The 11,318-nt window shown below is 49.5% G+C and overlaps 1 protein-coding gene across 1 annotated transcript in view; it reads right to left on the bottom strand.

Annotated features, from left to right (window-relative positions):
- Nucleotides 1–11,318, bottom strand: part of sema5a (sema domain, seven thrombospondin repeats (type 1 and type 1-like), transmembrane domain (TM) and short cytoplasmic domain, (semaphorin) 5A) — a 176,973-nt gene that overhangs the window by 77,633 nt on the left and 88,022 nt on the right. Inside the window, exons 6-9 of the mRNA XM_084458537.1 lie at nt 6,842–6,940; nt 3,310–3,523; nt 2,083–2,368; nt 837–972 (exon numbers count right to left, since the gene is read on the bottom strand). Coding sequence (XP_084314663.1) covers nt 837–972; nt 2,083–2,368; nt 3,310–3,523; nt 6,842–6,940 — 735 coding nt within the window. The remainder of the gene's footprint in view (nt 1–836; nt 973–2,082; nt 2,369–3,309; nt 3,524–6,841; nt 6,941–11,318) is intronic.

The following is an 11,318-nucleotide window of genomic DNA, read 5'->3' as shown; positions in this document are numbered from 1 at the left end:
AAAATCATTTTTTGAGGAAAACTTTTTTCACTATGCTGAACACTACCTCTGGTAAAATTGCCTAAAAAAATATATGATTTTAAAATTATGATTTGTTAATTTGCATAGAACAGACCCCAAGGCTATTCTAAGCACATTCACAGCTATTACTTTCCTGTGGCCATGGCCACTTGGGAGGAGGTGTAATAACAAGCTTCTTTTGTTTCCTCTGTGAAAGCGTTGTCAGAGAAAAGGCTTTTATAATGCATGTGGCAATTTATCCACTATGATGACATCCCTGTCCGCATACAAAGATCTGAATTCAATAAAAGTGCTATGTGGAGAATGGTGTCCCTGGAGGGTTGGTAGAAGTTGCCAGACTTTGGTGGTCTCACCGAAAGTCAGGAGACGTCTCCTTTGAAAATCATCAAAACTGACGTTGACAATCAGAGCCAATGCCTACATCTCCAATTGGGTGAAGGACCCAATCAAAACAAAATAAAACATTCACTGCCCAATTAGGAAGGGTTGCCCTAACAACATTGGATAGGTTCTGCAATGCAGGATTCTCTCAAATTGTTTCCACCCACCTTTAGTAACAGACTAATGAATGTCTTCAGTCTCTAGTTGAGCGCAGCGTTTAGAGACTGATTTGTGAGTCTATGCTTTTCAACATGTCTAGTATCTATGACTAGCTACATAAACATACTTGTATTTGATACGTGTTTAGCTGCTAACTGGCCTTGTCTACAAATTTAGCTATCCCAGCATATTTTTGTTGTAGTCCCTGATCATAATAGGCTACTGGTTAGGGTTGGGGTATTACCTGGAACTCTGGGTTGGGGTAGGGGTTTTACCTGGAAGTCCGGATTGGGGTTGGGGTAGGGCAGCCAGGCAGAGCGAGAGTTCTCCTGGTACTTGAAGGGTCCACTGAACACCTGTGTGATCGCGCTGAGGTTGAAAGCACACACCGCAGACGCAGCTATGCTGTTCCTGAACGGCACACAGAGACAGAGAGGGAGACAGAGAGAGAGAGAGAGAGAGAGAGAGAGAGAGACATGGAGACGAGGTGAGAGAAAGAGAAAGAGTGGGGGTAGAAAGTGAGAGAGCAGAGGTGTACAGGGAACAGAAAGACAGATGGTGGGAGGATGAAGTAGATAAAAAATAGAAAGAGAAAAATGGAATTCAGAGAGAATGTCAACAGATGCAACTGAATACAAAGTTCCATAAATGATTTGTTTAAAATTGATTAACATTTTCTATCTATAACCTATACAGAGATTCCACCGTGAATACTAATGAGTGTATTTATGTTAGATTACTGTAAGATGTTCTGCCTCTCTGCCTACAGTGCGTGTATGGAATGGGCCTGACGGATAGCTTTGACTTTTCAAACTGTCGTTTTCAACAAGATCATTTTGGGTCTGCGCTGAGAGAATGAAACAGTAGAGATAATTTATTTGATGCATAGAGAGTGAAACTCAAACTGTGTGGATGGGAACTGAAGGCCTCTGTTCATTAAATGTTGAGCCTGAGGGCACTAGAGCTTTCAAGATACTTGACAGGAGTTTTACAATTGATTGACCATGAAGGACGGATTTCTTGTGTGTGTGTACAGTACTGTATGTGTGTGTGTGTGCGCGTGTGCGTGCGTGTGTGTGCGCCTGTGTGTGTGTGTGTGTGTGTGTGTGAGAGAGAGAGAGAGAGAGAGAGAGAGAGACAGAGAGAGAGTCTGCTCAAGGGTGAGGATATCTGTGAGTGTTTGTATATTGTATGTTTATGTGTCTCTATTCTATATGTGTGTGCGTTTGTGTATGTGTGTGTGCCTGTGTGTGTGTGAGCGCCTGTGTGTTTGTGTGTGCTTGTGTGTGTGTGCCTGTGTGTGTGCCTGTGTGTGTGTGCCTGTGTGTGTGTGCCTGTGTGCGTGCATGTGTGTGTGTGTGTGTGTGTGTGTGCCTGTGTGTGTGCCTGTGTGCGCGCGTGTGAGTGTGTGTGTGCCTGTGTGCGCGCATGTGTGTGTGTGTGTGTGTGTGCCTGTTTGTATGCCTGTGTGCGCGCGTGTGAGTGTGGGTGTGTGTGTGCACGCCGGCGCGGTGCACTCACACGTTGGTGGTGAAGATGCCGTAGAGCATTTCCAGTTCGGGCAGGTAGAAGGTTCCTTGCAGCTCGTTGTAGTTGAAGGGGATTTCCCCGGGCCGAGAGCAGTTGAGCCGGGCCTTCATGAAGGTGGTCCAGGTGTCCTCCAGCAGGAAGCGCCCGCCGATGTCGTTCTTGCAGACGCGGCCGGCGCGCGAGAACACTGTCCGGCCGCAGTCGTGCTCCACGGCGTTCTCCCGGAAGAAGAAGTAGGTGAAGTTCCCGATGTCGTACGACGACACAAAGTTAGGCTCTGGGAGAGGGAGAGAGAGGGAGGAGAGAGAGTGGGGAGAGAGGGAGAGAGAGAGGAGGAGAAGGGGAAAAGAGAAGGAGAGAGAGAGAGGAGAGAGGGAGAAGAGAGAGAGAGAGGGGGAGGAGGAGAGAGAGAGAAGGAGGGTGAGATAGAGGATGGGTGGAAGGTAAAGAGAGGGTAAGATATAGAAAGAGAAACGAGGGAGAAAGAGAGAAGACAAACAGAACAGAGAGAGAGAGAGAGAGATGAGTGATGACTGATTGACTTGTCGTACATCAGGGGTGTGTGATGTGGACACCAGCAGGTGATTAGTATTAATGCCTTCATGCCAGTTATAAAAATGATTGTAGGACAACTAATTTTTCATGAAATGTAAAGGCTATGCTAAGCGGGTGTAGGGTAATAGGGTTCACCTTATCTGACGTCTGGGGGGCCCCCACCGCCAAGGCGTTCGGTTTTATGTGTGACATTATTGGACTTGAACCACCCGCTACTGTTTTCTCTGACAGTGATTTAATTCACTTTTAAATTGAGTTTTTTTTTCCTCCCCCTCTTGCCCCTCTCCTCTGCACCTTCGCGTGGCGTCACAGAGGAAGCGTGGGGGAAAATCAATTTCGCCACAGAATTAGTTATTAAACCTTTCTCTCAGAGGTTGCTGCGGTCTGAGTGGGTGTTTTTTTTTTTATTATTATTTTTTTCTTCCAATTTTCACTTTGATGCAAATCAGATTAAAATCTCTGCTGACAAGATAGAGATGGGCTGTTCTTTAAGTCTGAACAGCTAATGCCAGGTGAACAAGAACTGAGGTCTTGGAGGGGAACAGAAAAACCACTTGTATTTCCTTCAAAGGAGACAAGAAGAAGACAGCTTGGTTGACATCCAATTGCCCCCCCCCCCTCCCCTCTTCCTCGGCCCCTCCCCAGGACCAGGGCCACGCCCACCGTTGAGCCACTTGGAGTTGTATTGTGCGGTGCGCAGGGGTGGCAGCCCCCCCAGGCTGCGGTAGATGGCGGGGTCGCGGCCGGAGAAGTCCATGGCGGTGGCGGCGTACAGCTCCCCGCTGGAGGTGATGAGGGCCGTGGAGTTGTGGAGCGGGTTGTACGGACAGCGAGCCATTCCACTGATCTGGTCATGGATCTCTGTCAGGTTGGTCAGCTGGAGGGGAGGAGGGAGAGGGATAGAGAGGGAGAAAGAGAGAGGAGAAAGTCAGTTCACACACACACACACACACACGCATGCACGCTCACACATGCACGCGCACACGCACTTCACTGGCATCTCCAAGAGAAGCTCCTCTTTCTAACTTCATTTAAGTTAATGCTTTTGTCCAGGTGTGGGTGTGTAGCGGCCGAAGCGGACGTCCATCTGTTCTCCTGGCGGAACCATTACTACAGTGAATCACATCAGTCAGGAGGGTTTCTCTGACTGCTGGCCATGGTCCCTCAGATCAGGGGTCAAGCGCAGCTCCCGGCATTTAAAAATACTTTATAGCGAGAGCCGCACTTGGCCCACAGACACTGCTCTTGCTCCCAATAGAAGGGAACCAGCGCGCAGACTGAGTCAGCTTGAAATACTGTGGATTCAAAAAGTGGAATGTGCTCTTCTTGACCAAAATGTAATTATAACTTATGGTGTAAGAGTTGTAAAAATGGAAATGCTTCGAGCCCAGACATACTATCCTCCTCTCAATTGAACCGGCGCGCCACTGTAGATCTGTCATCGTCAGAAGTGTGTGGAGTTAAACTAAGCTTTCGACCCTCAACACGTCTTCTGTTTGACTCACATCCTGCCTTTAAGAGCGTCCATTTGAGGATCTGACCACCACAACGCCAGACGCCCTCTTGTGACACACCGAGGCCTGTCTGAGTTGCGTGCTGAAATGAGACGAGGTTCGGAATCTACGCTTCCTGCCGGGGTCACTGGCTTATTTGTTTCTTTGGTGCCATAAACAGCAGCTCCTCCTCCCGGGGTACTATTCACAGAGCACCCGGAGGGGTTGGCGGGCTCCGTTGGAGGTCCGTGCAGACGGGTCGATTCGGATCAATGGTCAAACTACTCCTGCTCCTCGACCCGCCAGAGAGGGATGGCCCCGTCTCCGGGTTCCGTTGCGGAGATGAAAGGCGGGTATTGACAGAACTCGCTGGGCGGTCTGGGATGTCTACATTCGGGTCAGTGGGGAGTGAGAGAGATAGCAGTAGAGAGGATGAGGCGGGGGGGGGGGTCCGTACAGCATACTAAGGCGGGGGATTGAAAGAGGGCTCTATGGGATGCGCAGCAGCTGCGTTCGGAGGTCTGAATGCCTCCGACGCTCTCCGAGGGGAGACGTGTCTTCGCGGCCAAGACGACGGCCATCGGGCGCAGCTGCCGGGACGCTCGCCAGTCTCACTAAATTGCTTTTATACCCAGAGGAAGCTTTTAGGCGGCTCCTGTTGTTCCGGCCTCCCTTCCCTCCTTCCATTAGCACTGGTCGGGAGGAGAGCTCAAGAGCAGCTGGATTCCGTCCACAATGACTGCTGTCAGGGTGACATTTTGGGCTGAACAGGTTCCCTGCTGGTGCTGCTGCAAGCACTCCATCATCATCCTCATCATCATCATCATCATCATCACCATCATCATCATCATCATCATCATCACCATCACCATCACCATCATCATCACCATCATCATCATCATCACCATCATGATCATCACCATCATCATCATCAGAATGACCAGAGAGCCTTATCTCATCAATGGGAGGGAGGAAATAAAGAATGTTGTGTTAAAGACTTCAGTCAGTTCCATTCTAACAAAATGCTGCCATCTTATTGAAGTACTGCACTGCGCCCGTCGTTGAGCCAGTGGCTAAATCATTAAAGGGGCATTCCTCTCATTCTCAGCTCATACGTCTCTGCTGAGGCCCTGTGTAAGATTAAGACGCCCGCGCTGTGTTAATATGACAAGGCTCGTGAAGCGCTCCTGTGATAATAATGTCTTGACATTTAAGCTAGGTGTATTTCCACTGAGGTAAACAGTGCTTATGAGCTGGTGACCTTTCGGTTCTGCGCTTTCTGAGGCAAAAACAAATGTCATGCTGGTGATCTCCTGCTCACGCTCCTCCTCTAGCCCGAGGACATCCCTCGGCCTATTTTAGGAGGCTGAAGCCCCTCTAAACCATTCTTCAGCACACCCCCCCAAATAATTTGGTATTGGTTTAAAATTATCGCTTGGATTTTGCATGTTGTCACGTCCTAGCCTGGAAGATGTCCTGGCAGAAACACCCCCAAAACCTTTTGCGATACAGTCTGGACTTCTAGCTGCCCAGAACGATTTCAGTGGGCGGGAGTACTTGCCTTGGCAAACTCCTTAAGCCAGCAAGACAAAACCTGCCAAATCCAGTCGGCGAAAACATGTTTTTCTCAGAGAAACTCAGCTAGTGCATAATCTTGTTGTTTAATTCTTACACAGTTTAATTGTTCCCTGATTGGCCCATCATCTTATTTATTTCTGCAATGGCTGAAGACTCACTACAGCTCATTCACTTCCATGTATTTCCAAACGCTCGAGCAGGCGTGATGGAGGGTAGTGGTCAGCTGGTTCTGAAGGAGCATGCGTGATGGAGGGTAGTGGTCAGCTGGTTCTGAAGGAGCAGGCGTGATGGAGGATAGTGGTCAGCTGGTTCTGAAGGAGCAGGCGTGATGGAGGGTAGTGGTCAGCTGGTTCTGAAGGAGCAGGCGTGAAGGAGGGTAGTGGTCAGCTGGTTCTGAAGGAGCAGGCGTGATGGAGGGTAGTGGTCAGCTGGTTCTGAAGGAACAGGCGTGATGGAGGGTAGTGGTCAGCTGGTTCTGAAGGAGCAGGCGTGATGGAGGGTAGTGGTCAGCTGGTTCTGAAGGAGCAGGCGTGATGGAGGTTAGTGGTCAGCATGTCTAGGAGGAATGGGTCGTTAAATAACTTATCACTTATATAAATAACTTAACAGAGGGCAGATATGGCATTGCTTTACTTGTAACACATCTGCATAATCTGCAAGTGTATTATCCCCCAACAAATTGGCTGGCGCTTCCCTTGGGGCTCTGTCTGTAAACCCTAGTGACATTCCCTGAGCCCGACCGTACAAAATCCTCTCTGCCTACACAGACGCCACACACACACACACACACACACACACACACACACACACACACACACACACACACACACACACACACACACACACACACACACACACACACACACACACACACACACACACACACACCAGAAATAGCCGTGAGCCTATCTCCTCTGCCTGTGCCTCCAGAATGGAAGCTCAAGCTAGCCGGAGGCTGGGAGGAATGCCCAGGCTGGTGCCGAGGACACAAAAATAATCCCTACGTCTGCCGAGGGGGAGGAGCTTCTCCTGGCGGCGTTTCGACCCCCGGGGGCTTGTGGGAAAACGTTGCGTGCCGACGGCTCGGCCCGGCGGGGGGGGCGTGGCGCGTGCGGCCTGCCTACCGTGCGGTTGGTGCAGATGGGGGTGAAGGCGTTGGTCCCGCAGGTGAACAGCCGGTTCCCGTTCACCAGCAGCACGCGGATGTAGTTCTGACACTCCTCCTGCCCACGGACACACACACACGTACACACACAAAGACGAGAGGAGGAGGAGAGGGAGAGGGAGAGGGAGAGAGAGAGAGAGAGAGAGAGAGAGAGAGAGAGAGAGTGTGAAAGATCATGGTTAACTTGACACTACCCACCATCAGAGCATACCGGTCCTCCCCCTCAGCCTGGGAGAGACAGGCTGTTAACGGCTAGCGTTGCTTGTTAGCGCTCTGTGAATCTGTGGAAAGCTCTATTGAAATAAAATGGAGATCGATGGACTGATCGGTTAGAGAAGCAGAGCAACATGGAGAGCTGTGTCCCCAGGCTATCCGTAGCAGAGTGTGGAGGATTTCCATCGGAAGCACGCCAAGCACAGAGCATATGAGCGACGGGGGTTGGGTCAGAGAAGCATGTTTGTGTTCTGAAACGGCTGGGTCAAGAACCACACGTAGCCTCCCCCCGGCCTGAGGCCCAGGCCTTGTGCTGATGAGGGGGCCTCATGGAGATTTAGGGCCCACTAAATCACCCTTTGTCTGGGCCACTTGAGGTGCCCCAGGCCCTCTCCCTCTCTCTCTCCCTCCCTCCCTCCCTCCCTCCCTCTTTCTCTCTCTCCCGCTCTCTCCCTCCCCCTCTCTCTTTCTCGCTCTTTTCCTCTTTCTCTCTCTATCCCCCTCTCTCTTTCTCCCTCTCTCTCCATCTCTCTGTGAGGTCTGATTTAGTAGTGTTACTGTATTACTGGGAAGTTGAAGGCAAAGGGGGGGCTTTTATTTCCTCCTATAAAGATGGAGGTTAACTCATAAAACCATTCATTTCCCTTTGCAAAGCACAGTGTGTGTGTGTGTGTGTGTGTGTGTGTGTTTGTGTGTGTATGTGCGTAGCTGTGTGTATGCCCATGTGTGTGTGGTGGTGCATGACTGTGTGTATGTTTGTCTCTGCTTCTGTGTGTGTGTGTGTGTGTATGTATCCCTGTGTCTGGCAGTGTGTGTGTGTGTGTTTCTGTGTATGTGTATGCAAGTGTGTGTTTCTGTGTGTGTGTGTGTGTGTGTGTGTGTGTGGTGTGTGTGCGTATGTGTGTCTCGGTGTCTGGCTCTGTGTGTAATTCAACTCTGTCCTGTGTTTGTTCCATCAGTGTAAATAAAAGCAGGTCTAATGTGCGCCCTGCGTCACACGGCAGACTTGTTTATGAAAACTTCCAGACCAATGCTCCGTTCGGTACAGTGGCCCTGCGCGCGCCTCCCACATTATAAACCCGGCAGCGATCAGCACCCCTCTAGTAAATCCAGTTCTTTTTCCTCCGCAGGGAAATCAATCAGGTCCTCTGGAGGGACCCAGACGGCTGCATTAAAGAACACAATCACTTGTAAATTCACTCAGGGCGGGGGACAGAGAATCTGTGAAGTAAGTTAAGGAACAGCATTATTGCTCTGCGCTGAGCTAAGCTATAAAACATTCAGAGTCTGTTAGAGGGGTGAGAGAGAGAAAAGGAGAGAGAGAGAGAGAAAGAGAGACAGAGAGAGAGTGAAGGCTGTAATGCTACAGTATTCTTAGTGTACATCCCACTGGGTGATCCTGGGTAGGGCAGGGCTAGAAAAAACAACCCCGCTCGCGTTGGCGGGGCCGGGCCACAAATTCAGCAGGACAACCATATGGCCGGCCGGCCCCTGCGTGCCTATTACGGGGCCCCTGCGTGCCTATTACGGGGCCCTCGCCAGCCTTCCGCAGAGGCATAAACACACAGAGGTCCACACACGCAGGAGCAAACCACAGGGCCCGATGCACACCCTGCCAGGAGCCAACCACAGGGCCCGATGCACACCCTGCCCCTGTGGGTCACCCAGGGGTCAGCTTCGCTTGCTGTGTAACCCGTCTGTTTGGGGAGACAGGGCTAGCCACATAAACACACACACGCGCACACGCACACACGCACGCGCACGCACGCACGCACACACTATGGGGTGTGATTAGTGCCAGCACACCATACTGAAACGCTTGACTTGCGCCTACTTAAGAAGACGCGATGACATCAAACGTCTAAACGCACGTGTATAATTTCCATTGACAAACAATGGAGAGACAGACGTCTCATAGCTGTAACGTACCTGTCACGCAGACGCTGTGCACATGTTTTTTACACGTTTTGCGCATCGTGTGCGTGACGGCAACACTACAGGTTAGATGCGCCTCACATATGCGACACCAACACTACACATGACAGTTTGGTAAAATCATAGATGTACGTCCGTACGTACGTCTTGTAATGTGTGCAGAAATTGCATAGCGACGTGTCAAACGTGCCAGTGCCTTGCTTGTGTAACAGGATTAATATTGTTCCACTAGATCTTCTTATTGTATAACTTTAATTATTATTATTTTCCTTGGGTTTCTGCTCGCCTTTTATTTTAATTGGTTGATTTATTATACACAGGGCTGGGGATTGGTTTTGGGGTATCTGGGGGCGTGACCTTGTGGGGTTAACTGTCTGCGCATCTATATTTCCTTCTCTTTTGCTGAGTATATGGGTGCAACAAGGTCAGTGCTGTCGGTCTGTCTAAGCTAATCTTGTGACAGTACTTAGTCTGCTGTTATAATGTATGTAACCCCCCCCCTGGGATATTTGAAGTATTTCATATTGAATGAGTTATGTTAGACTTGAGGTCACTTTTATTTCACATAAGAATATAAAAAGAATGTTTCCCCGTTTTCATGACTGCAGGGTTAGGCAACGAGCAACGAACAATTGCCAGAGGCTAATGTGTTCTCGTGCCCTGTCTACATGTCATGCAGGAACCATCACCAATAAAAGAGATATCTGAATGCACGTCGTCCTCCAGTGTGCTCCGAAAAACACAACGCAGATTGAGCCTGGCTACAACTGGTACCGTGACCCGTCATCTGTTCAGCTGCTGCCGAACACCGTGGTTGCTGCCGTTCTGGGGTCGTCGTGCATCTGGACCGCGCACGTGAGCGTGCATGGACTGCTTCTCCCAAGTCCACATTTGAGTCAGCGCTGAGTTGGCAACTATACAGTAGGCTTTCCTTATGTTTATGCTGTGCATTTGACCTATTATTGATTTAGAAAGCCTTATTATATATTTTATTTTTATTATATAAATATCTTAATTCTGTTATATATATATCTGCTGTATCCTACATTTTAAGAACTTTGGTCAGGATCTTAATGCATTTAGGGTGGGTTTTAAAGTGTTTATTATTTTCCCATACTGTGGTCAGTGCTGACTAGGCCTACTGTGCCTATTTCTGTTTTATTTTATTATTATTTTGGCTAGTCGATAAGCCAAAGTTTTTTTTTTGGACATACCAATCATCATGGAGCCTAGTGGGGTGGGTGACTTCACTATGGGGAGAGGCAGAGGTGTTTTGGGGTTTGGTTCCCCTGGTAGCACTGGTGTTAGTCCAGTGGGAGCTAGGTTTTCAACACCTTATGTTAATGTAGGTGAAATACCGCCTCTTGATTTTGGTTCTGATGATTCCCCTGTGGTGCTGACCAGGGCTCAGGTCAAGCAAATGAGCACCGACATCACTAATTCTATCAGGCGAGATTTGTTGGGCGTAGTTGTTCCAGGTCCCTCTGTGCTGCCCCCGGGCCCTCAGCGGTGTGCTAGTTCTGCTCAGTGTGGTGTCACTACCATTGATGCTTCCAAGTTAAACCTTGTTCTAAAATCACAAGTGAAAGAGCCACCTTACTTTAGGGGTGATAAGACTGATAAGTGTTCCATCTTTGAGTGGGAGGAGTTAATGAGGGTGTACCTTAACAAGAGGGAGGTTGAGGGCTGCGATCTTGTTGGGGAGGTGGTTGACAAGCTAATGGGTCGTGCCAGGGATGTTACTAGAGTATGGTTGCGTAATAACTCCCGAATATCTGACCAGGGGGATGTAGATGCAGTGTTTAACATCTTAAAACAACACTTTGGTGATGCTATCTGCTCTGCCATTCCTTTGGCTGACTTTTACGCCACTAAGCCATGTACGAATGAGAGTCCCCTGGATTACTGGGTCCGTCTTAACAAGGCCGCAGAGGTGGCTGAGCAATGTCTAAAGAGTGAGGGCGGAACAATGCCAAATCAAAGTATGGAACTGGCTGTCATGTTTATTAGGAACTGTCCCAGCAAAGAGCTTTCCCTGGTGTTCATGAGCAAGCCTCAGCGTGAGTGGACCGCTAGTCAGGTACAGGAGCGGCTAGACGAGTTTCTGAGGGAACACAAAACTAGTGGGAGTCAGTTGTCTCAACAAGCGGCTGCGGCTGCCTGCCCTGGGATAAATAATGCTGCCTTTGGGGTACAGTCCTCTGTAAAGCCTCCTGTAGGTGGGTATAAGCCAGAGCACACAGTGTCAGACAGCCAGGCACTGGACAAAATACTAGGCATGCTGGAGA

The sequence above is a fragment of the Borostomias antarcticus genome, assembly GCF_949987555.1.
Source record: "Borostomias antarcticus genome assembly, chromosome: 2".
NCBI classification, from domain to species: Eukaryota; Metazoa; Chordata; class Actinopteri; order Stomiiformes; family Stomiidae; genus Borostomias; species Borostomias antarcticus.
Note: the sequence above shows the minus strand (reverse complement) of the source record. Positions and strands in the feature narration are given on the sequence as shown.